Source organism: Pyxicephalus adspersus, chromosome 2, assembly GCF_032062135.1.
Source record: "Pyxicephalus adspersus chromosome 2, UCB_Pads_2.0, whole genome shotgun sequence".
In the NCBI taxonomy this organism is placed as follows: domain Eukaryota; kingdom Metazoa; phylum Chordata; class Amphibia; order Anura; family Pyxicephalidae; genus Pyxicephalus; species Pyxicephalus adspersus.
In genome coordinates this window covers 120,761,724-120,784,635 of record NC_092859.1, presented here as the reverse complement: position 1 = coordinate 120,784,635, position 22,912 = coordinate 120,761,724, and the positions used below count along the sequence as shown (strand labels likewise).

At 38.0% G+C, this 22,912-nt stretch overlaps 1 protein-coding gene across 8 annotated transcripts in view; it reads left to right on the top strand.

Moving 5' to 3' along the window:
- Positions 1 to 10,034: 10,034 nt before the first annotated feature.
- The window catches only part of CPEB1 (cytoplasmic polyadenylation element binding protein 1), a 25,750-nt gene continuing 12,872 nt past the window's right edge, over positions 10,035 to 22,912 (top strand). For 2 of the 8 annotated variants that reach the window (XM_072402231.1, XM_072402229.1), the window contains exons 1-3: positions 10,035 to 10,161; positions 16,591 to 16,768; positions 18,690 to 18,890. In XM_072402231.1, coding sequence (XP_072258332.1) covers positions 10,147 to 10,161; positions 16,591 to 16,768; positions 18,690 to 18,890 — 394 coding nt within the window. In that variant the 5' untranslated portion in view covers positions 10,035 to 10,146. Of the gene's footprint in view, positions 10,162 to 12,589; positions 12,723 to 16,590; positions 16,769 to 18,404; positions 18,617 to 18,686; positions 18,891 to 22,912 lie in introns of those variants that run through there. The other 6 variants (XM_072402230.1, XM_072402228.1, XM_072402232.1 and 3 more) reach the window with 5 other exon arrangements.

The window sequence follows — 22,912 nt, the reverse complement described above, 5'->3', positions numbered from 1 at the left end:
TATTACTGTAACTTGTGTGGCTCCTTACTCACCTTATGTATTGTACTATTTTCAGTGTCAGCAATACAATTTATTTATTAAACTTTGTAGAATCTCTTAGTAAAGACCATTGTGCAAACAGTTATGCATCTTTTACTGTCTAGATTTATTTTATTTCATGTATGAAATGATCTGTTGAATTAAAAGTATCCATATGGTGTTTAGGTAATGATGGGGAATTGTGTATATGAATATATATACAGATTAAAACAGATCACATACAACTTCTGATAAGTGAAATCACACAATTATAACCTCAGATGAGTCATTACAATCATTTCTACTTTTCAGGGTACTTCTGGTAAAATTGATTATATTGCATCAAGACACATTATTATGGACAGTGAGTTGTAAATGTATAAGTAAATTAAAAATCACAATGTAACATACTTAGAACATTTGACAACCAAGTGAAACGAAACAATAAAAATAGCAGCCATAAAAGAAATGCATACAGTGAAAATCATATTCCCCTCGATAGATGAACGATCCCAAAACATTTCCAACATAGAGGCTGATGACTGTTGATACAGTCTAGACATACCAAAACTGTTACAAAGTTTTCAAGACATCCAGAATCGAGCAGGTGCAAAGATGTAGAACATTTGGTTTTCTCAACATTAGGTAATAGCAGAGCATGATAACAGAATAAGAAAACAGGATGCATGTTCAGGTAAGGCTCCGGTCAAGTGGTTGCACTAAAAATGGTGCATTATCAGGTTCAGATTGTGCCACGACAAATGCCCCATTCACACTGGTAGTGAATGGGAGAGATGTTACAATAAATTGGTGGTCTATGAGGAACACACCATTACATTGGCTGTTAATGCAAAAAATGCCCCTTAGATTGGTGGACATTATCTCTGTAGACTCTAAAGGAATTGTAGGTAGTCACAGCACAATATAGTATATAGGATGTACAGGACAGTGAGAAGAGTGCTTCTTATATTGGCATTTAGTGAGAATAATACCATCCATACAAACAAAGGTCATTGAGGGTCATTGGTTCCTACGAAAAGACAAGTACATTCTCCACTAATCCCACATGACTGGCTTTGTAAGTGCCCTCAGCCCTGCAATGTTGCAGCCATCATAAGGTAGGTGGCCAATCATCGCAAGGAAACCCTGGTTAAAAAAGACCCATATATATATACTACATAAGGCTATCTTATTTCTTCTTTTTTGTCCTCCTAAACATTATAATGACTAAATGCCCTGCATGTTTCTTTTTGGTGCTGAACCCCATTAAACAAGATTAAAAATACAATATAAGGTCTTACAGTTCCTAATAATTTCCAGTAGCAAAACTAAACTATACCATTTGCAACCCTAAAAAATGTATATACTCCAATATATATGTATTTTAAGGATTAGGTACCCATAATGAACACAAATAACATAAATAAATTTACTTACTGCAAGTCATCTTTGAAGTCCATTACATTTTAAAGAATTCTTTATTACCAGGGAATGTCTCAGCAAGTGTTATACTCCTACATACATTAAGAGTACTTCACTCCATATTTATTAATGTTCTGAGTGCTCTCTTGGTTCATTGTGCTGGTCTAGGCTGTCCAATGATTTTCTGCTCAACACTTTGTCATATCTGTTATATAATTTATTTTAAGGTTATATTATACCTCAAATTACATGGTAGCATGCAGACATCAGATCTGGATTAGGACTAGACTTTTTATTCCTATAGACCTAAAATACTCTGCAAAGAAACAAATAGTATTCTGCATATGTTTCAGTATTTAATATGTATAGACATCATGACATTTTAACACCGTCTCACATTCATTTTGCATATGGCACAAGTGGTTTCTTTGTTTTATTTAACACAGGAATCCAACACATCTTCATTCAATGTCATTGGCAATTATGCCATATTAAAAGCCTGTGGACACCCATCTGATAAATTACCCAATTGTGACCAATGAGTCACAATTGTATTCAACCAGGGGTGGTACATTGGCAAAAAAGGACAGACATTACAAAAAAGAATGAATCTAGATACACATCATAACAATACATATGGTAAACTATTACTGCAGTTATAAATAACTCAAAGCAGCACTAAGAAAATCCCATTTAGCTTTGATCTACAATGCAATACTTCATAAACATTTATGTAGCCTTGCGGTCTGTGATGTGTATGCAGTGCTCTAATAACTTGCCTGAGCTGCAATGCAGAGTGTAAGCTGCTGAACCAAAAAGGAATAAATGTAATAGTGTAAAAGTTGTGATGCCAGTATTGCCCCATTGTTACCAAGGTTAGCAGGTGAAGTGGGAGAAGTAAAGCAGTAATGCTTGCCAAGGCCCAGTCTCAGCATTTCAACCATTGTTTTCTACACTTGCAGGGTTGTAATAATGCTTTTCTAAATTCCAGCAGTCATTGATGGACCACAGCAGCCAGACGGGGTGGAGCAGATGAGGATAAATGCAGTCCATTCAATTTCACAATAAATGTAAGACGCTAGGGGTGGGTGCAGTGGGACAGTTAGCAATTATGATTTAGAGTTGCAAATAATGCATCAGTAAATAACCTATTGCATCCATTTAGATTTGGGCTTGCTACATTAGTAAACAATGACATAATTGGTTACCATAAGTCCTTTTCTTTTACATTATTGGCCTTCTGCAATGGAAATTGCAATCAAACACTACCTTTTACATTTAAACACAAAACATGTTCCCAAACAAACAGAAGCAAAAAGATGCATTGGATCTGCTTTGTGTACAATGCAAATAAATGCTTCTGCTGGGTCCAGAAAAGGAGATGCAAAGCAAAACAGTTAATATCAGGTCTCAGAACTGTGTCTCACAATACCCTCATAGATAAATAGAAAGAACATGGGCTAAGTTTTTATGTCTTAACCACCTGAGCGTTACACTGATTTCTAGATTTCTGTTCCAAAAGCGTCACAGGTTTTCATGAAATTTTTTTTTTTTGGACCCGACGCTGGAACACGGAACCGACGCTGGATTAGCACAGCGGGACCAGGTAAGTGGGGATTTTAGTGTAGGCGAAAAAATACGGGGTTAACCAAAAGAGCAAAAATATTTAGTGCGAGAAATTACGGGTTTAGCGGTTAGGGGGTTAAAAGCATGTCTAACAACACCCATCTTTGTAAACATTGCTGCCCTATGCACCTTGGTAAAGTGGATATATACACATTTTTTTCTTAGTTTTGGATATATTGGGGAATGATTAGAACTTGCAGGTTTCTAAATCTTTCACTGGAAATGGTTGTCTTGCAAGGACAGGTGGTGGGGGAAGATCTCTATGACAGCAACACAGGGAGAAGTAAAGATGTATTATATGTTTAGTGGGGAAATGGAAGACCCTCAAAGTTTTTTATTGTTGTCTCTTACCTATTGCAGATTTTACCACACTTCCTGTCTGGTGAAAAGTAATACCTGGAACAGGTAGTAAAGTGAAATCTCTCTATCACAGCCCCAAATAGCAGAAAAACTTTTCTAATTCTATCCAAACTAGAAAAATATTGGATAATGGTTATATTTTAATCCCGTTTATATGATGCTGGGTGGAACAGAACTTTACTCTCAATTCTGTACCTTTCCAGCAGAAAGGATTTTTTTTTTTTTTTACCCTGTGACCTCTGCAATAACGACTTCATACTTTTCTTTTCACAATATTCTTTAGAATATACAGAGATGCACATTTCAGTGTCATTTTTGGCATCTTTTGATGTCTTTTTGAATAAACTGCATTGACCATACACAGTAGGTAGGCCATCCCTATCTTATGCAATCAAGAAGGCCAAAGGCCTGAACATGAAAGAAGCCAGGAAAAACTTGTTGGTGAGTATTGAAATAAAAACAATATTGCCTGTATTTCACAGACCATCAAGGGGCAGAAAATGATGATTTCAATGATGTGCCCAAGAACTCTGTAGCTGATCCAGGAAAAATACAATAAAAAAAGAACATTAAAGAACTGTATTACTATTTATATTAGTACAAAGGGTTATTATGTGGAAAAGATTAAACCTAATATATTAATAATGACCAATTCTAGCATACCCTCCCCCTCTGTACTAGATAGCAGTCATGATCTTGGAAAATAGAGTGAATCAAGTGATAGCCATACACTCACTTCTTAATGACAATAGTATAATTCGAAATACAAATGCATTTAAGTGTTAAGAGCAAAAAACAACATCTTATGGTAGGCGCTAGGAAAGATATCTGTTTACTGTATGTCTTCTTCTAAAGACACATGAAGCTGTTCTCATACAATACAGCTTGTAAGATTTGCTGCCATTTCAGTGCTGTTTTGAGTTATTCTTCCTTTCTATGACAGATTGAAGAGCAAGAGGGTGAAGACAAGCATGTGTCTGAATGTATTACCATACGCCAGTGACATCTGGAGAGATAATATGGTCATACTGTGAAATTAATGGATGCACAAGCATTTTATTATTAATGGAAATGACACCAAAATAAACTCCTGCACAGGGGCACACAAATAAATGTAAAGTGGTTATTAGTATTTAAATATCAAGTTTGCAGTTCTAGAAATGGAAACAGTGCTGGTCTATTTGGTGTAATTCTTCTGGATATGTATATGTAGAATACACATTCATGCACATTAATGTCTGTAAAACCATAACAATTAACTTTTATTATTTGCACCCAAATGTTTAATTATATCCCTTCTATAAGTGCAAAACTATACCTTGTATCCCTGTGCATTCTATAGTGTTATCTCAAGTAGTCTCATTAGCTCAGTCTGGGTCAACTCTGCTAACTACTGAACTACAGAGATATTTTGTGGGGATCGGAAGGAGAGGGAGTTGTTCTATAGTCTAGATCAGATGCATGCAATCTAGGGAGAAAACTCATAGGGATGCATGCCAGTGAGGGAGGATTGGCATCCTAGGCCAAGTATTTTACCAACAGGCTTGAAAGGTTAAAAAAAAGGTAAATAAGCCCTAAGAAAAAAAAAAAAAAAAAACAGGTGAGCCCCAAATGTTAACTTTTTGTTCTTGGGTTTACATACACTTTAATAAAACAAGGGTTGAGGAAAAATGTAACTGTAGAAACATTGGAATGCAAATTCATCTACTGTTTCTGCAAAACCCATTCATTTCTATAAGATTGTTAATTTATGAGGATCATTGAAAACAAACAATTTTGCAATTTTTATATCCATATATGATCCAGATCATAATGCAAACACTGAACTGAAGATCCTTTCAAAAGACTGATGGGTCCGTGTATTGAAGCCTTATCAATCCACACACAATCTTATGTGAGATGACAATCATATGCCCTGTTGCCCAATCTGCAGCATGGAGGATACATGTATCCTTTTGGCTCTTTCTGTGTGGTGCTCGGAGCCCCTCATTCTGCAATTTCTTATTGCTAAGTAATAAGTGAATTCTAGTAGCCTCATGTAATGTATTATCGGTCTATGTTTCCCTGTCTCCAGCAACTGCTATAGCATATTTGCAGTTTCTGATCAACTCCTGCTGCATTTTTGCAGCCTCTCAGCTTTCTGAAGTAGTACATACAGTGAATTAAAATTGTGTGAATCCCTTTGGTGATGTCAGGGAACCACGCTTGAGGCCCCTCTATCAAAAAAGTTGACCACTATTGATCTCATTCTGGTCTATTAAACCCAGGTACACCTGCAAAGTAAACGATTGGCTGGATAGGTTACAAAGCTGTGGCCAAGAATGAGTGTCTGAGAATGCTAGGAGGTCTTTGGGTAGTGTTACCTTTCCATCATATTCCCAACATCCTCTCAGTGAAAAACGCAAATTCACTGTGTGTGAATGCCAAGCCAAATTACTTACAAACAAGATACAAGCCTCAGCACTGACTGATCAGGACATTTCAACCATAATAATTATTTTATTATTTAGATAACCTATGAATTACATGTATAAATGCAGGCAGCAGACAAAAGGGAAAGTGTTCCTATTGCTTTATCTTTATTGGTGGAAACACGTGAAAACTGTAAAGAAAACTTCAGGGCCTCAAAGTTTATGTCAGAGAAGTAAACATTCTCATCTACTAGCAGTCACACAGACATCTAATCTGTGCAATTTAGTTTCAAATTAATACTGGAATCTTGTTAGATATATATTCCCCTCGCTTTCTGTCAGGGTGAAAATGTTTCACCAAACAGGAAATGAGGGGAAACCAGGAAAATAAGATATCTGACTGGGATTCTAGCCTTCCCCTTCTCTACTAAAAAAGTGTTTATCTCTATCTGTATTGCTGTTGGAGAGTTTTCCTCATTTCCTGTCAAATTAACTGTTGCTATTGGGACAGGAAGTGAGTACAAAAATCTTCTTGAGGGAGCCCTGGGTAAAAGTGACCTAAAAGGGGTAAAAACTATTTCACTCAACCCAAGAAATATGAAAAGGGTTTTGTTTTTTATACAGTGTCTTGTTACAGAGGTCTAGTCCATTCTAAACCAGAACATGAATTGCCTTAACAACAAGCTATACCAGGACCTATTTCCTCATTTGTACAGCAATAATTGAAGATTATTTGAAGCTTGTATACAATGGTAAACAATAAAAACTGCTGTTGTGTTTTTACTATCCCATCAGAGATATTGACCACAATTTCAGCAGAGAGGAAAAATCTAACAGGTTTTGTATCTTTTCTCCACTCTACTAAAGAAAAAGCATTTTTATTTTTTTATTTGTTGAAATTTCCGCCTACATATTGCTTAGTAATATGTTAAAAGGTATCAGGACAGTTATAGAAGGGAACTCATTAAAATGGAGCCCTGGATAGAAGTGAAAGCCTGACAGGAATTGTAACACTTCACCACTCCATGCATCTAAGATTCTGTTCTCCTGAGACAATCATGAATAAAAAATCCAATATTAGTGCTATGGTAGATCGCTGCTGACCACTTTTGTTTACTGTTGGGTAGGATAAAGTGGGGTGCTTCCCGCTCACCTCTCTACCTCATCATACAACAGTGATGTACAGTGCTCATTCATTGTTACTGGAAATGTTCACTAAGGATTGTTTCAAGCGACTACCTCAATCTGTGTACAGGATCTTTTACAAATTTTAGACTAATTCTTTATTAAGGGTCTTATATTCTTTATTTAATTCTATCAAATTTCTTCTAATTATTTTAATACAAAGGAGTATTAGAAGCAGTGTGTGTCCCTGGCACTATACACAAGATTTTAGAAAAATAAAATCCCCACATTTTCCTGGAGTTGTAATAAATTTGTCAATACGAAAATGACTTCTTAGTTTATGTGTACTTGTTATATAACAAGTCGAATTCATTCACACTTACACAATAAGCATTTCCCGTGTGTATGACCATGATGTGCTTGACACATTTGAATTTTGTGAGGTTTGTTATTTACAAGGGACTTGTTTACATCTATAGCATTTACAGAAGCAATGCATAAACAATGCATTCCTATGGATTGTGTTACTGTCACAGAGGAGCATATTTAAAAAAGGGTGAACAGGCTATAAGGCAGAAAAGCTGTTTATATAATTTCATCATTTAGTTTTGTAAACAGGCAATCAGTTGACAAAAAGCACATTTTTAGCAAGATTGGTGAGGATTTTAGAGGATTGTTACAATCACTGTTGGAAGGTGGTGATCGCTATATCTATAAAATGACTTATATAATTATTAATTCAAAGTTCACCAAAAAATGTTTGCTACTTTAAAAGCAAGAAAGAAAAAATGGAAGGTCACATCTGGGATCAGTACAGTTTGTTTCATACACTGGTCAGCATTTTGAAAGTGGCGATTACTGCTGGAAAATCTGCAATGTATTCCATGCAAGTGTATGTAGCTTCTGATTGCCACTTTCGCTTACAGTTTTAGGATCAATCACTGATCACCACTATTCAAAAAATCTAATAAAAGGCTTCTAGAAAATAGTACAACATACAATGAGTTTTGGTGCAGTAACAAGTGTTTTATGTATTTGGAAACAGTATAATTTAGGTTTAAGTGCAACATCGACATTTTTTAAATCATACAAACATAATTATCATACATGATCTTGAATCTCTTTAATTGTAAGTAAATTAACCCCCAAAAAATCTCTAGGTACCACTATATCACAATTTATGCAAAGAAAGCCATAAATATCTAAAAAAACACAACAATTTGACCATGATTCAGCATAACAATGTTCTTAAATGTGATGGCCTACGCCTTTATTTGTTTGTTTCACCAACAGCCTTCATCAAAAGAACTTTTCACAGGTCTTTCATTGCAATTCTAAGAAGAAAGCAAACAACCGCAACACAACAAATAGAAAAAAAAGGCAGCAATTATTCTTCTTTGCTCAGCATGAAGTGATTAAACAAAAGATCTGCAACATTTATAACTAAAAAAAGTGATATATATACTGCCTGGCCAAAGAAAAAAAAACTTGCACTCTCTAAAATTTTGTACAATAAGCTTTAGCTTTTATTACAACATTCATTTAATGGAATCATCTCAATAACCTTATACAATGTCACAACATTTATATCCATACAGAGCTCAATTTTTTTTCCAAGATATTGAATTGATTATGGGAGAGTTGGAATGCTGTAAAAAGTCTTCTTCAGGACATCCCACAGATTCTCAATGGAGTTAAAGAGGAAGTAAACTCAAAAGTGCCCAAAACAAAAAAAATAGACTTACCTTTAATCCTGCAGAGCAGTCGATCGGTCCGGAGGTTTCTTCCATCGGAAGCGTCCCAAACCTCGCCATGTTCTCCTCTTCTTCTGGGTTCTTCTTCCTACGTCACCCGACACAGGCGTGGGATTGGGTGATGTAGTTTGGGAAAAAAAACTTGCTGTTCTCACTGTGCATGCATGAAATCAGCTTTTCCCCCCCCCTCTTGATGAAACGGCTCCTTCTGCGTATGCGAGAGGTGCTCGGGCATGCACACATTTTCAGAATTAAGAGGTGGTGGTGCACCTTTTTTTAAAAAAAACAAACAGAATTTTTACCTTACATAAAAGGGTTGTCTAGACTCTGTAGTGGCCAATACATGTATGAATATAATGTATATTGCTCCCTGAACCACTCTTTTACACTTTGAGCCCAATAAATCCTGGCATTGTCAACTTGGAATATGCCCATGCCGTTATGAAATAATCCTTTCCAACGACAATTATTGCACGTGTTTATGCAGCCTTAGTGTCTTTATGTATTTATTTGTATTTGAAGATTACAGAACAATCTTTACTGCCTCTGTAAACATTGAAGTTATTTGTTTTTTCTCTATTCTGTACATTTATATAACCAATCGTTTTACATAAAAAATAGTTAGTGCTGGGAACAGACTTCAAGCAGTGGTGGTACATTTTAAATGAGGCCTCAGTGAGTTCATCCAAATATGCTCTAGATGAGTGTAAGTCTATATTAACACCAGAGCAGTGTCTCTCAACTTATTTTAACATAGGGGAACCCCTTGAAATAATTATTCGGGGAACCTCTTTTATGATTGATAAATCCACAGCACTTAAGTGTGGTGGTCAGTAAGAAAAATGCTTCCTTTACAGATAGCTAAAGACAACTGAGCTGAGAGTCACAAATTGCTCATTGCTAAATGAACCCCTAACAAGTTTTGGAGGAACCCTGGTTTAGAGGGTTAGAAAAAGAAAAGGTGAAATGGGGGGTTATAGACTTAATGAACTACTTGGCCTTTTCCTGCCATCACTCTTCTATAGCTCCATATCTCCATTATCATGAAATAAAGTAATTCCTGTTCTGTCTCCCCTCTATTGGGGTGTGTATATATGTTGTGATGGAGATTTTAGAAAAACAACACATTTTATTATTCCCCATCTTTAGAGTGCCACCTTATTGTAGGACTGATACCACCCCCAGCACGTCCCAGCACGCCGTGCTCGTCTCACACCGGATTCCAGCAGCAGTGGCGGACAGGTGCAGCCTATTACCGGGTGGATTCCGTTATTGGAGGGCGGGAGATATAAAAGAGCCTCCGTATCACCTGCACCTCGTTGCAAATAAAAAAAAAAAAAAACTAAAAGGGAAAAAAAAGTCATAAAAGAAGCAACTGGGGTTAGATTTTAACAGAACTACCACTGCTCTACCGAGGACCCCGAGCAGCAATGGCTTTTCCTCTGGTAAGGACCGGGCAAGCAGTGTGTATTAGGGTGTAATGCCATATGTATATATTATATTGTGCATGGACAATGTGCTCGCTTGTATGGCATGGTTAGCTGGTTTGGTATAATCTTGTTTCAGGGTATCCCTCGTTAGGCTCTGTGAGGCAGTACGGCGGTCTCCACAACTTTTTAACAGTCAAAATGTTTAATTTTTTATTATCAGTCCTTGGCTGCTGGTGAGGGAAATAGTTTCCTCGTTTGGTTTTTATTCGGCAGTGTATTTCTAGCGTTAGCGGCAATGCCATGCAGTGCGGGCAGGACGAGTCCTCGGCTCAGGTCACGTGTCTCCCCGGGCCCGGGCTTTGCACGACGGAGAGTTGGCGGGAAGAGCAGCAAGCATGTGGAGCTTTCAGGTTGGCTGTGTGGGACTTATACCAGTAAAATGACTTCTTATGGTGGAACAATTGTAGGGTTATGTACTTGTGTTATCAGGTCGGGTTTTCTGTGGGGAGAAGTGAGGCAGTTTGCAGTATTTCCGCCCCTGAGGAACAGGCGGGAACCCTGCTGGGGTGAGGCCGGGCATTTTGCCTCGGCATGCTGCGGCCTAGGACCGGCTGGACTTTTTAAATACAAGTGAAACAATAAATAAGTACCCCCACATAAAGCAGCAAGTTGGTACACATAGGCACTTTTTGTGGTGCCAGTTATGTAAATCTGTACGGGGTAACTTTAATTGAGTATGTTGGACAGGCAGTGGGCACAGACTTAAGGAATCTCCCATGTTAAGGAAAGCAGAATGACTTTGGGCTTGGGTGCTACCAGAAATTGTAATATCCCTACACAGGGGATGGTTAGTGGCTGAATGATTTTGGCTGCTATATAACATTGAAATGAAGTGGAGGTTCTGAGTAGATTGAAAATGCTGCATGGTGTTGAAAGGAATAGATAGGGAAATATTAATCAGCATTGCAAAAAAACAGGTTGGAGTAAACCTTTACAAAGCAATACATTCACACTTCATTCTAAACCTTGCAGGCACAATAACACAAACAGGAGTTTTGCACTGTGCAGTTGTAGTATTGCAGACAATAGTAATTAGCATGGCAGTGCAAGGTGATATTGTGCCTTGCCAGTGCAGATTTATGAACAGGTGTACTGCCATCCTCTGAACTCCCTGCATTCATCATCTCTGCAGTGTGGCTCCTCCTTACATTACTAGTGCACTGCACATGCTATGGGTGCAGAGGGTGGGGCATAGACCTCTCGGATACACTGGCAAGTATCGGATGGTGGCGCGCACCTCGGATACACTGGCAAGTATCGGATGGTGGCGCGCACCTCGGATACACTGGCAAGTAATAAATATGGCCCCAGCAAAAGATAAACATTGAAGGTGACTGGTAAGTAGCGATAGTCACTGGTAAGTAGCGATGGTCAATGAGATACAGAAATGTAGCTTTTATGGGATGCACAGATTTAAAACTCGGCCAAAAAATTTGGCAACTTGAAGAATTTGGTTTTGTTTAAGGTGAATGAAACTTGCACAAGTCAAATCTTCTGCATCTCATGAACTATGGCATCTTCTACAGGAGTTTTTTGGTGACCGTTACTTTGTCGCAATCCTAAGTGTGGCATAGAGCTCCAGGTAGATCATGTGACCTTAGGAGAGCTCAGGTAGATCATGTGACCTTAGGAGGGAGAGTAAAATGCAAACACAATATCTATGGACCACAGGCAATAACTTGCCTCAAGCTATCCTAGAAAAAACCAAGAGCCAGTATTTGTTGGTTATCTTTTCACTTTTTTGATTTAATAAAATAATTTGATACTAATTCAGCATCCCAATAATTTTCACTTAGTTCTGGCCAGATCAGATATAAGTTGACAGTGCACAAGTTTTCTTGTGTGACTGATCAAAGAATGCTGTTTGGGATTCTGATTATGTACATCAATGTAAAATGGCTGATGGATAAGAATCCTACATGTGTTTGGAGTTTTGGGGCTTTCCAACAGCTAACTGAAGTAGCTTGTGCTGTAGGATAACTGCATTTCCTTTTTGAAGTCAGTGGCCAGCTGTTAGCATGCAACAGGAAATGCAGTAATTGGCAGCATCACTAGGTAAAAATAAATCTGCATATAGTGAGGCATGATGAAAAATATACTGATTTGTATATGCACTTGAGAATTGTTATTTATGATGTGCGTTTGTTAATTTAATTGGTACTGGTGTCTATAGTGAGACCAAATTGTAGAGTGCTAACAAAACAAGCTGACATATTGTACTAGAACAGCTTGCCAAATGTCTATGCTGGTGCATGAACATCATTGCTGCATCACAGCATAAATAGAAATCTGGAAAGAGTTCATGGCTGTCCAGCCTGATTATTTGCATAATCTGCATCCACCTTCTATTCTAGAATAATATTGTAACAGTGTGATCAGTTCCGGATAGGAAATGCATGATTCCTCATCACACTGTTCAGTGGGAGGGTACCAGCTAGCATTTATTCCACTAGTTGCTGCTTATGCTGGCACTGTAGGATCTGCCGAGAGAATGGTGATGCAGACAAGCTGTAAAGGTGGGTCCTGTATGATTATCGCCTTTAACTGTAAGTAAATATGCAATTGTGAGCAGAGGAACATGCTAGCTTCTAACTCTGCCTCATACAGTAACTAAAATGGCTACAGCTGCTTTTCAGAAATGATAATTTTGGGAATTGATTTGTGTACAGGGTTCATGTACAATGTTTTGTAGTGTTATAGTATTTTTAGCTGTGGTTGACGGGATAAGCCTTCTAGACATGTACCAGTTAAGAGCATTAGGTCTTGGGCACTAGATATAGAATGTCTATTGGCATGTGATCTGATTAGTCAGGAAAGAAATTGGTAACACCTTACCCTATCAGTATTTTACTTGGGTATAAAATAGAATTAGGTGTGTTATTACGTATGTAAAACAAAATGCAGATGATGGTATGGTTTGTTTTCTGCTTATTGCTGAACTTTTTCAATGATATTCTAATATATACATTTATGTTGCCTTATACAGGGGAATAAATTGAGGTAAGTTTTTAGGTGCCTTGCATACCAGCCCCGATAAACTGCTTCCCTGCTGGTTTTTGTATAAATCTGTAAATCCACTGCTTATACTATATGCCAGGTCTTTTAGTAAATGTCTGGGCAAAATAAAATACTATGTTTCTTCTTTCAATGTTTTGTATCTCTTGAAAATAAAATGGGGAAATCAAAGAAAATATTGCAGTTATCTGGCAATAAACTTGTGATGTGTCATGTTCTCTCATTCTAGGCTGCAGACCCCCCCCCCCCCCCCTTCCACTTTTATGTGTGGCTGGGGGTCTGTAGTCCAACAAGGGAAGAGCTTGGCTGGGTTGGCAACAGTGCTTGGGATTTTAGAGCAGAGACAAAAATGGCTTGTTTAAAAAATGAAGTTTTTTTTTTGATTAGCTAGAATGGGTAGCTTTCTAGTCATGCTGTGGTTTTAGGACAATGACTTGTCATTGGTTGCCTATCTTGAGAATTCTTGATACCTGCCATAGTAATGAGATGTATTAAAGATCAAGTCACGGACTTTAATTACATAGATCAGAGACTTGCCTACATGGACTAGTCTAGGTATTACTGGTAATATATTTACATAAAGTACATAATGCCATACTAAACATTATGCATGTATCTTCACCTAAACATTTAACATTGCATGAGCACACTAAAAAAAATTCTACATTGCAATGTATGGTATTTCAACAGTTTTTAATCAGGTTTACAAATGGTAAAACCAGCTTGAAGAAACCTGATATTTCATAGAGGGGTGTCCACTATGGCCTTGGCAAACTGAATTAAATGTACAAAAAATTATAAAATGCAAAAAGTGTAAAAGTAATGTACATTTTGAGAAACGGGTACTTTACAGTTCCTCAATTCCTGTCCCATGTAAAGGCTTTACTGGCCATTCAGGGCAAAGTGTATTGTATCTCTGGGAATGAACGCTAACCAGTGACAAGTGCTTCTGGTTATGAGGCATGTGACTGCTTTGGGGGTGCTTGGTCCTGGTGAACTGCTGGGCCTGAAACTGTTAAATGGTTGAGGAAGTATTAATGCTCAATGCTGATTTCTGTGCCAGCTACTAAGAAGATAGCGTGAAGGACTGCAGAAAAGTAGGGGGGTTGAAAAGAGGGTTAATTTACAGATATTGTCACTTTGGTCAAAGTGCAAGGTAACATGTCTTTAGCAGCAAAGACCAGTTTGCTATGCCCCCAATATGTGGCTACCAAATGTTTTATATTTTTATATTGGTCTTTGCTTGTTTTAACACAGCCCATTTAACATGACTATCTTTGTAACAAAGAAATGTTCCATGGTGGTCTTTCTGAAAAGGATGGTCATGTCAAACTCAAAATGTTTGAGGAGTTTATGTGAACATGAAGTGTAATTGAGGGCATTCTTTCTGTTGGCCCTAATGAGGGAAACCTTTTTTTTTTTTTTTTATGTTGGCAAGATGGAAGATTAAATAGTACAGGTAATGAACAAGAAATGTTGCCCATTTTCCTTAATTCCATTATCCCATCTGGGCACTTCTTGATTGCTGTACATGTTACCATGCCACAGGACAACAGTCTAATGCGTACTTGAGGGGTTTACAAAATCTTCAGGACCATAATCCTACTGCATATGTGCTCTCTAGGTTAGTGTTAAGACCTGAGCATAGACCAGGTGGCCAAGGAACCCTCCCAATTCTTACTTGGCCAGCTCCAGGGCCCTTAAAACCCACTTTTCATAAAAGCAGACTGTCTGGCAGAGGCCACAGTTCCCTGGAGCCTTTACCAGACATGGCGATTTAGCCTGGCCACTTTACACCCTATTCCAAGACCTTACCAGCCAATATTGGGACACCATGTCACAATGGGAAGATCTGGACCCTTCTCATATTTTTGTGTTCCCAAGTGGGATAACAGCTGTCAAATTTTAGAGTACAGGCTGCTGTGGTCTGTTTAAAACATCCTCAAGTGGTTTCTAGTGTACATGGCGCACAGAAATGCATAGCTTCTGGCTCCAAAAGATTACAGCTTATTCAAAGTTTGATCATGGGTTTTGAACTGGAGGAGGGAAGAGAAAGCATTGCAAATGTAAAAGAATGCTTTGTTTAATAAAGTCTACAGTTCAAATACACTGATGGTTATTGCTAGTCTTAAGTGTAACCTGTGGCTTTAAGCATGCAATCTACAACACGGGAGTAACATGCAGGTTTCTGTAACTTCTAGACCACCAGATAAGGATCCTCTTGCCGTAGAAAAGTTTACTACAAAGCTAAGGGATCGACTAAACTTTGGAAATGCCATAAGAGCCAAGTAGTGGTAACACTTTTCTACTGATCACGTCTGATTTAGTTGCAACACTTAGGGTTTTTTTACATGTCTGAGGATTTTTGTTCACTTCCTATTGTCTACATGGTGGGAAGTAAAGTGAAATGTCTTGCACAGGATACATGCCAGGAATGTACAGCTCTCTAAGATATCAACCTTGGGGAAGAGGGGTAGGCTGTGCTTGGCTTCAACTAATTTGCAAAATCCCTGACACTTCCAAACTGAGTTCCCTTTTATATGCTCTTAAGTGGCCACAGCTTGTCTGTGCATTCTGGCCTCTTCAGCATACTGCGGCCTGCTTATAGTAATATGAAGTGACCACTAAAGCAATTACAGGAGATGATCAGTAACTTTGTAGCTAAAGTATAAAATTAGAAATTGGTCCTAGTGACCTTGTGACTTCTCGGTGGTTCTGGCTGCTAAAGTTACCATCAAGTATGGGCATTTCCAGTTTTTGGTACCCTAAAATTACTAGGCATACATTGGAATCAAAGACCCCCCCACCCCCATAGTGTAAACTACAAAGTACTGTACAGGTTGCAGTGGTGGTCCTTTACTATCTGACCTTTACTTCTGCCTTGCATGATTGGGTATACTGCAACGTTGTAGAACACAGGTTTTGATCTGTGAACTATAATACATCCTTTTTCCAAAGTTGTGTAGAATGCCATAAAACATGGTCATCAGTTTTGCTCTTAGGAGGGCATGCTTTTTTAAAGTAGAGACAATCTTTTTGTAGGCTATATTGCTGGTGAACAGCCTGTTAGGTTTCAGGAGATATCATGTCCTGCTTCACCTTCTAATTGTACCAATCCCACCATGTTTGGGGAAAGTTTATGAATTCACTGAACTGTAACCTGCAGGTTTGGGTATAAAGAATGCAGTTTTGTCAGGCATAGATCGTTTAGCTGTTTATTTTCTTAGAACTTGACTGTTCCTAGAAGGGTGGTATATTACAGCATCAAAGTGTAATACAAGGAGAGATGTGCTTTTTTAGAGGATACGATGAATATGGTCTCCCAAATGGTTTGATGTATTGAAATATGATATCATTTCTATTCTACAGAAAGATGATTTAGGAAGAACAAAGGATTGCTGGGGATGCCCTTCTGACACACCAGCTCTTTCTACTTGCAGCAATGCAGATATTTTCAGAAGGATAAATGCCATGTTGGACAACTCTCTGGACTTCACTGGTGTTTGTACAACTCCCAATGCCAAGGGTAAATGTGATCACCTTCAAGGTAGTTTGTGGTTATTGCTGATGTTCCTCTTTTGAATGTGCTAAATACTGTTTAATATTACATAGCATTCCAGATTTGTGTAGGCAGTGCAACAGTTCAGAAACCACTGCCTTGATATACTAGCCTTCATATAGAACTGAAATCTATTTTGGGTGGACTGACAACAGATCAGTTAAAATGTAAATTGCTTGGACAAAGACGGCTTTAAACCTTTCCATCCCTTCCAAGCTGTATTCAAAGCTTTGATCCATTTTGATGGAATTGAAAATACATGGGCTGCAATCTGTTTTCATTTTAAAATGCTCCTAACAATAATAAATCAGGAGTTCAGCCTTCACTGGCTATATACTTGTCAACAGACTTGAAGAAAACTAATGTCGAAGCCTGTTGACTAGCATTTTGAGGTCTGCAGGGCAGCTGACTGGCTTACTTAAAAGCAGGTCTGAATGCACAATTTAATATTTTTCTAGGTAACTAGTCATGAAATTCCGGTAAGCTAATTTAGTAATACAAGCATCCCTGCAGTCAGCTGTTTGGGTTGGTGGCCTATTTTACTGCTATTTTTCATGCAAGGTGATGTTACTAATTCAAAAGGAAAGGTGGCATTTTGGTGAAAAGTCACCAAAGCTTTAGCAAACATGATTTCATCAGGCTGCAACACTAAGGTGTCAATGAAATATAAATGCAGAATGACCTTACTTCTTTTACAATTTCTGTTAAGCATTTTACTTGTAAGCAGAAAATTAAAATGTACAGCAAAAGTACTTTTACCTTCATAAAAAATAGAATGTCAATTGTCACTTGCTGTTCCCAAGGAAGTTGAGAAATCGTCTAGTCTAATCTAGTGGATGCCAGGATAATTTATTGTAGGAGCATTCTGCTTGTCACCATTTGAAACCACTGCTAGAAGAGTGTATTTACATGTGTTTGGTGTCTAGGCAATGGTATACTCCATTCCCAAACATTTCTCCTGGTGACTTGGGATATCTAGAGGGATAATTCTGTGGGGAAACATAGTAATGAAAACATAAAGGGTCCCACCTCTTCAAGCATTATCAAAAAGTTACATACTATTTGGGCTAGAAAGAATGTTTGCAGGATAAATATTTTCCCCATTTATGCTGCATTTCTTTTTATGATTGAATAAAATGATCCATTGAAGCAAAATTAAATGCATTCATTTCACTCTGCAGTCCAGTTACATGTTGGCAGAGAAACCCTGTGCTGCCCATCAGCAAAGTGAAATGGAATATTGCACTCTTAAATTTTAATATTAGGGGCTGTCTAGACTAGTTGGGACTAAACCAAACAACCAGAGGTTACAGCAGAGTGGCTAGATCACAAATATTTAGGCCATGCATGTGAGCAGACCCTGGCTTTAGGTGGTTTAGTAAATTTTTTTACAGCAAGTAATTAAATGCTAGACCCTCCATTGAATTTGGATATTTCTGTGAAGGCTTGAATTGCTACTCCCTGGTAAACAGTTCTCCATACACCAAGCTCTTGTCTGTATTCCAAGCAAACAGATTATGCTAGCACAATGATGAAGCCCAGCATTACTGCTGCTGATTCAGGCTTGGAGTCTATCCAGAACAATGTGTGGGAGGGGTGGTGGGGAGAGATGAAGGCAGGGCCACTTGAAGCAAAGTGTCTGCGTTTATGTGCGCAGGAAGCTGCCTATTCCTCTGATAGCTGCAAAATCCTATATGAAAGTTTTGCTTCTCCTATCCTCAGGACTGCATTTTGATGAGACGATGATTCCTGTGCTCTTAACCTAGCAGGCAAGGCAAAACACAAGGGTGTGGGTATTAACTTCTGTTACATGGCAGTGGATGCTACCTGCTGCAGGTGAAGAATCCTAATGTTTGCTAGATTTCATCTTGAAGAATTCTCAGATTTATTTTCCTTCCTCTCTAAGCAGACTACCCAGATACGGAGGGAGCTTCAGCAAGCAGGATGCTCTTCCCTACATCCCATGATCCATCCCCTCGTGGCCTTCCTGACACAAACGACTTGTGCCTTGGTCTGCAGTCTCTCAGCCTGACTGGTTGGGACAGACCCTGGAGCACTCAGGACTCTGATGTTTCTGGACAGTCTAGCACACCATCAGCAGCCCAGTCAGGTAAGGCATGCTGTCTGTATAGCTGGAACATACCTGGGAGGAGGCTGGCTTGCGGCTTCAAAGACTGAAATAAAACCTATTTCTGTAATACTTAAAGCATTTATTCAAGCACTTTCAGTTAGAAAGGTTATAGAATATATTTTCTTTACGTGGGCCTTGCCTGAAATATTGTAAACCTTTGCTGTCCAACTGGACCATTAAGCTTTATTTAAAGCCAGTTTGCCTGTCTATTGAAACTACTGTAAACAGCTTGGCAGTTGCAAAATCCTAGGGCTAGAAAAAAAGCATTTAAAATTAGTGTGAAGTTTTACAAATTTCCAGTGGAGTGAAATGGATGAGGTGTGAAGTGCAATACTTCCCCATTTTGGTGAATTAAATTGGCCTACTGTTTTGTAGGTAGTCGGCTGTTGTAAGATGCTTATAATTGTATGGAGCGTGGTGAAAATTTTAGTGAACTGCTGGGCATTCAGTTTGCTGTACTTCTACAAATCTCAGGATAAAGGGTATGAAGGTATATGAAATACACATGTCTTCTATGGTTTTAAAACTCCAGAGTTTTTCTTGATTGGCCCCTAATCTTTCAAACTAGTGCACATGAAATTCTTATTTAAATCAGGCAGTTATTGTAATTATAGTGTGCACGAAGCACCAAAGCATTGTCCTTTTGACCAAATGCCATTTTTTGGGGGGTTCAAATCCAAATAAGTTTATACACCCTTTGAAAGGCTTGGTACACACTGGGAAAACACTGCCTCAGTATGCCATATGCATGGACATCGGTGATTGCATAGGAAGGCCTTATCATATGCTATTATTTTTTTTTCGCTGTTTTATCATAATAAATGGGGTCCGTGTCACAATGAACAGCAATGCAGGTGACTTTGTAGCAGCATGCCAAAGCACCTCTTGATGTAAAGGAGCACTAATTAATTGTGTGGCTTGGTAAACATTTAATAGCTTTTAAGATTTGCTACCTTGAAGTGCAGGTGATCTAAGTTTACTCTGCAATATGTAGGTTTCTATTGGGAAGAAAATTGGCACCAAAAGTCACATGAAAATGTCAAAAGGTTATTATGTATTTTTTGCCTTGAAGAAATGGTTCTGTAAAATGTGCTAATGATGTACATCAGTCCTTGTGGGTTTAAGGAATAAGGTTTTAAAGCATGTGGCAAACAGTGTTTATTATAACAATTTTACCTTCCATAAGACACACTAGAATAAGTGGCTGTTTTTACTTGTGCAGGGAATGTGACTCAGCTTGTGTGGTTCTTGTGCTTTGAACAGGCTATGGCCTGTTCAGGCCAGGAAGCCAGCTTTTGAAAGGAACCTCCAGTAACTCAGAAGAATAAATTGCAGGGCTGTGATTTGGTTTGCTGTTTAATACTACAAAATACCTGACTGTCCTGGCTATATAACAAAGGCATAAAAAACTACCTAGAGCGCTTTGACGTCATTTTGTAGTTGTAAGATTCTAGATTATCTTGGTTTTAAAATTCCCTTAGTTTCAAATTGTTCTTTAGTCAAAATTGTCAGGGATTCCTAAGGCTCAAGTTGAGCAGTATGCTCAAATTTAACCCTTGACCAAATTGCATCTGAATGTGGAATAAATGGCAACTGTATTTGATTGCTTGGGCAGAGCAAACTGGAGCATAAGCCAAATGTGAATTTGTCTCAGATTTGTTCACCCCCTCCACCACACTATAAAAATGGTTCCTAAAGCTTGGTTTGCCACCAGCCTATATGCATGTTGGCAGTCATGAAGGGTTTATGATGGCCTATGAAGCTTGGCAATTTATTTCCTCCACACAATTCTTTGAACCATTTCAAGACCTTATAGATTGGAGTTTTGGTTAGTTAGGTTGTAACAGAAAACGGCCTTTTGTAAACCATTGCAAATATTTTGGTAGTATAAAACTGCCTAAAAATATTTTTAATTTTTTTTTCTTACTTTTTCGAATGGTGGCCTAGGCCAAATCCTAATCCACTAAGCTTCAATGGAACTCTGAAAGATTGTCTTGCTGTCCATTAAACAGTGATTCATCTCTGTCAAGTTAACAAATTCAAGAGTTAATAACTGCATCTTTACACAACTTCAGCTATTGCTTGGCACAGTCCTAGGTGATCTTAGGCTTATGTGCTGCTTTGCCATGGAAACGTATTTTGTAAAGTTCTCAGTGCACACCTGGTACTTTGTAATATAGAAGAGTAGCCAATATAAAGTGTTTTACTAAATAGTGTAACACTTGGGTCACCCACGTGTGCATTTATGTGGTGTAGAACTTGATGGTTGTGCACTTGGTTTACACAGGCAGAACCTAAACGTGATGTACTTGAGGCTGTGCCATGTAAAATTACTAAACTCCTTGCTCCCCCTGTTCTGTCAAATAACCATGCATCTTTGACTGTGAGTATTGACAATAGTTTTGTAGATATGACCACACACCTTTTGCTGTTCAATGTTTAACTCATGAATGACTTGGGTGTAAAGCAAAAGGTTCTAAACAATGTCTGCTTTCCAGCTATATTGACTTGTGTTTACCAGTATGACAGGCGTTTGGCCTTAAAGAAAAATCATATACTCAAAAAAAAAAAAATACTGTGGTGACTGCAATGGAATATGCCAGTGCACGGGGCATTTAGATTACGGTTTACCTGCATCAATTTGTCCCCCCTATTTTGATTAAGTGCTGCTACTACTTGTGGTGCCTATGAGCAGTTTATCAAAATTTTGTACCATTCAGACTTCAACAGGCAAAAAAATGAACAAACCCTATTGAGTTGTTTAAAATCGGCTGCAAATGTGTTTTTGAGCATGGGGCTCGAACATAACAAGTGAACAGTCTATTAGCCAGGAAAATTGGATAAATTGCCACCATTTGCAGGTTATCATATTCAGTATTTGCAGATGGTGATTGCTGGATTCATCAAAAGATCAACCTGACTGCCACTTGGCATCTATCACTTTCAGAGTGGAGAATACCACAGGCTGCAATTTGTATCAGTAGTGTTAAAAGCTTTACACACATGGCTTTACTTGTATATAAATACAGCTAAAGTGGTGATAAACCTGGTACATTCAAGCGGCAATAAGCACCCAAGGTTTGTCAATTTAGACTATTTGCAGTATGGCAATTATCAATGCCACACAAATGTGACATTGAAGTGGTAAGAGAAATGGTCAATCTTTTAATAGCTTGCTACTTTTATGTTTTTTTTAAATGTATGCACTTGCTGTAAATTACACACTGTAACTTGCATGTCATTTGCTGTTGCAGAAACTAAATATTTGTTCCAAAATCCTAACATTGCTGGCAAATTGAGCACTTACGGGAAGATTACTGGTGTAAAATCACTAAATCAGCCCCTTAGAGCCTTTGGCACAGTCTATGCTGTTAGGACTAACTGTGTGGGAGCATGAATTGCCCACATGAAGCCAAGGGAATTGGTATAACACCCTGTGGAAATTTACAGGCACTTGGATAGGTTGTTTACTGACCAGATTTGACAAGATTGTGAACAGCAGCAGCAAAGACGTGGATATGTTGCAAAAATATATAAATATACAGTATTACCCCTAATGCACTACACTGTTTTCTTTAACCACCTGGGAGTTTCACTGATGTCTAGATTTCTGTACCAAAAGCGGTACACTGTTTTTCATGAATTTTTTTTTTTTAAATTGTAGACCTGTAACTTACAGAAATATGTCCGAACAAGGGTCTATAAATATAAATATAAAAAAAGTTTGAAACGCACAATCATGTATAAAAAAAAAAAATAAAATAAAAAACACAAATCTGCTTAAACAAGAATACATAAATAAATCAAAAATACTGAAAATGCAATAATTTGGTATACTGTATAGTAATACATTTTTCTAAAACCTCCCCAAGTGTGGTAAATTTTAAAACAGAGTCCAACGTCACTTACCTATAGACAAAACCACATAAATATATTTTGTATTGGATTGGATACAGGACTTTGTATTGAATCCAATACAAAATATTTGAATTTCCCGCTAC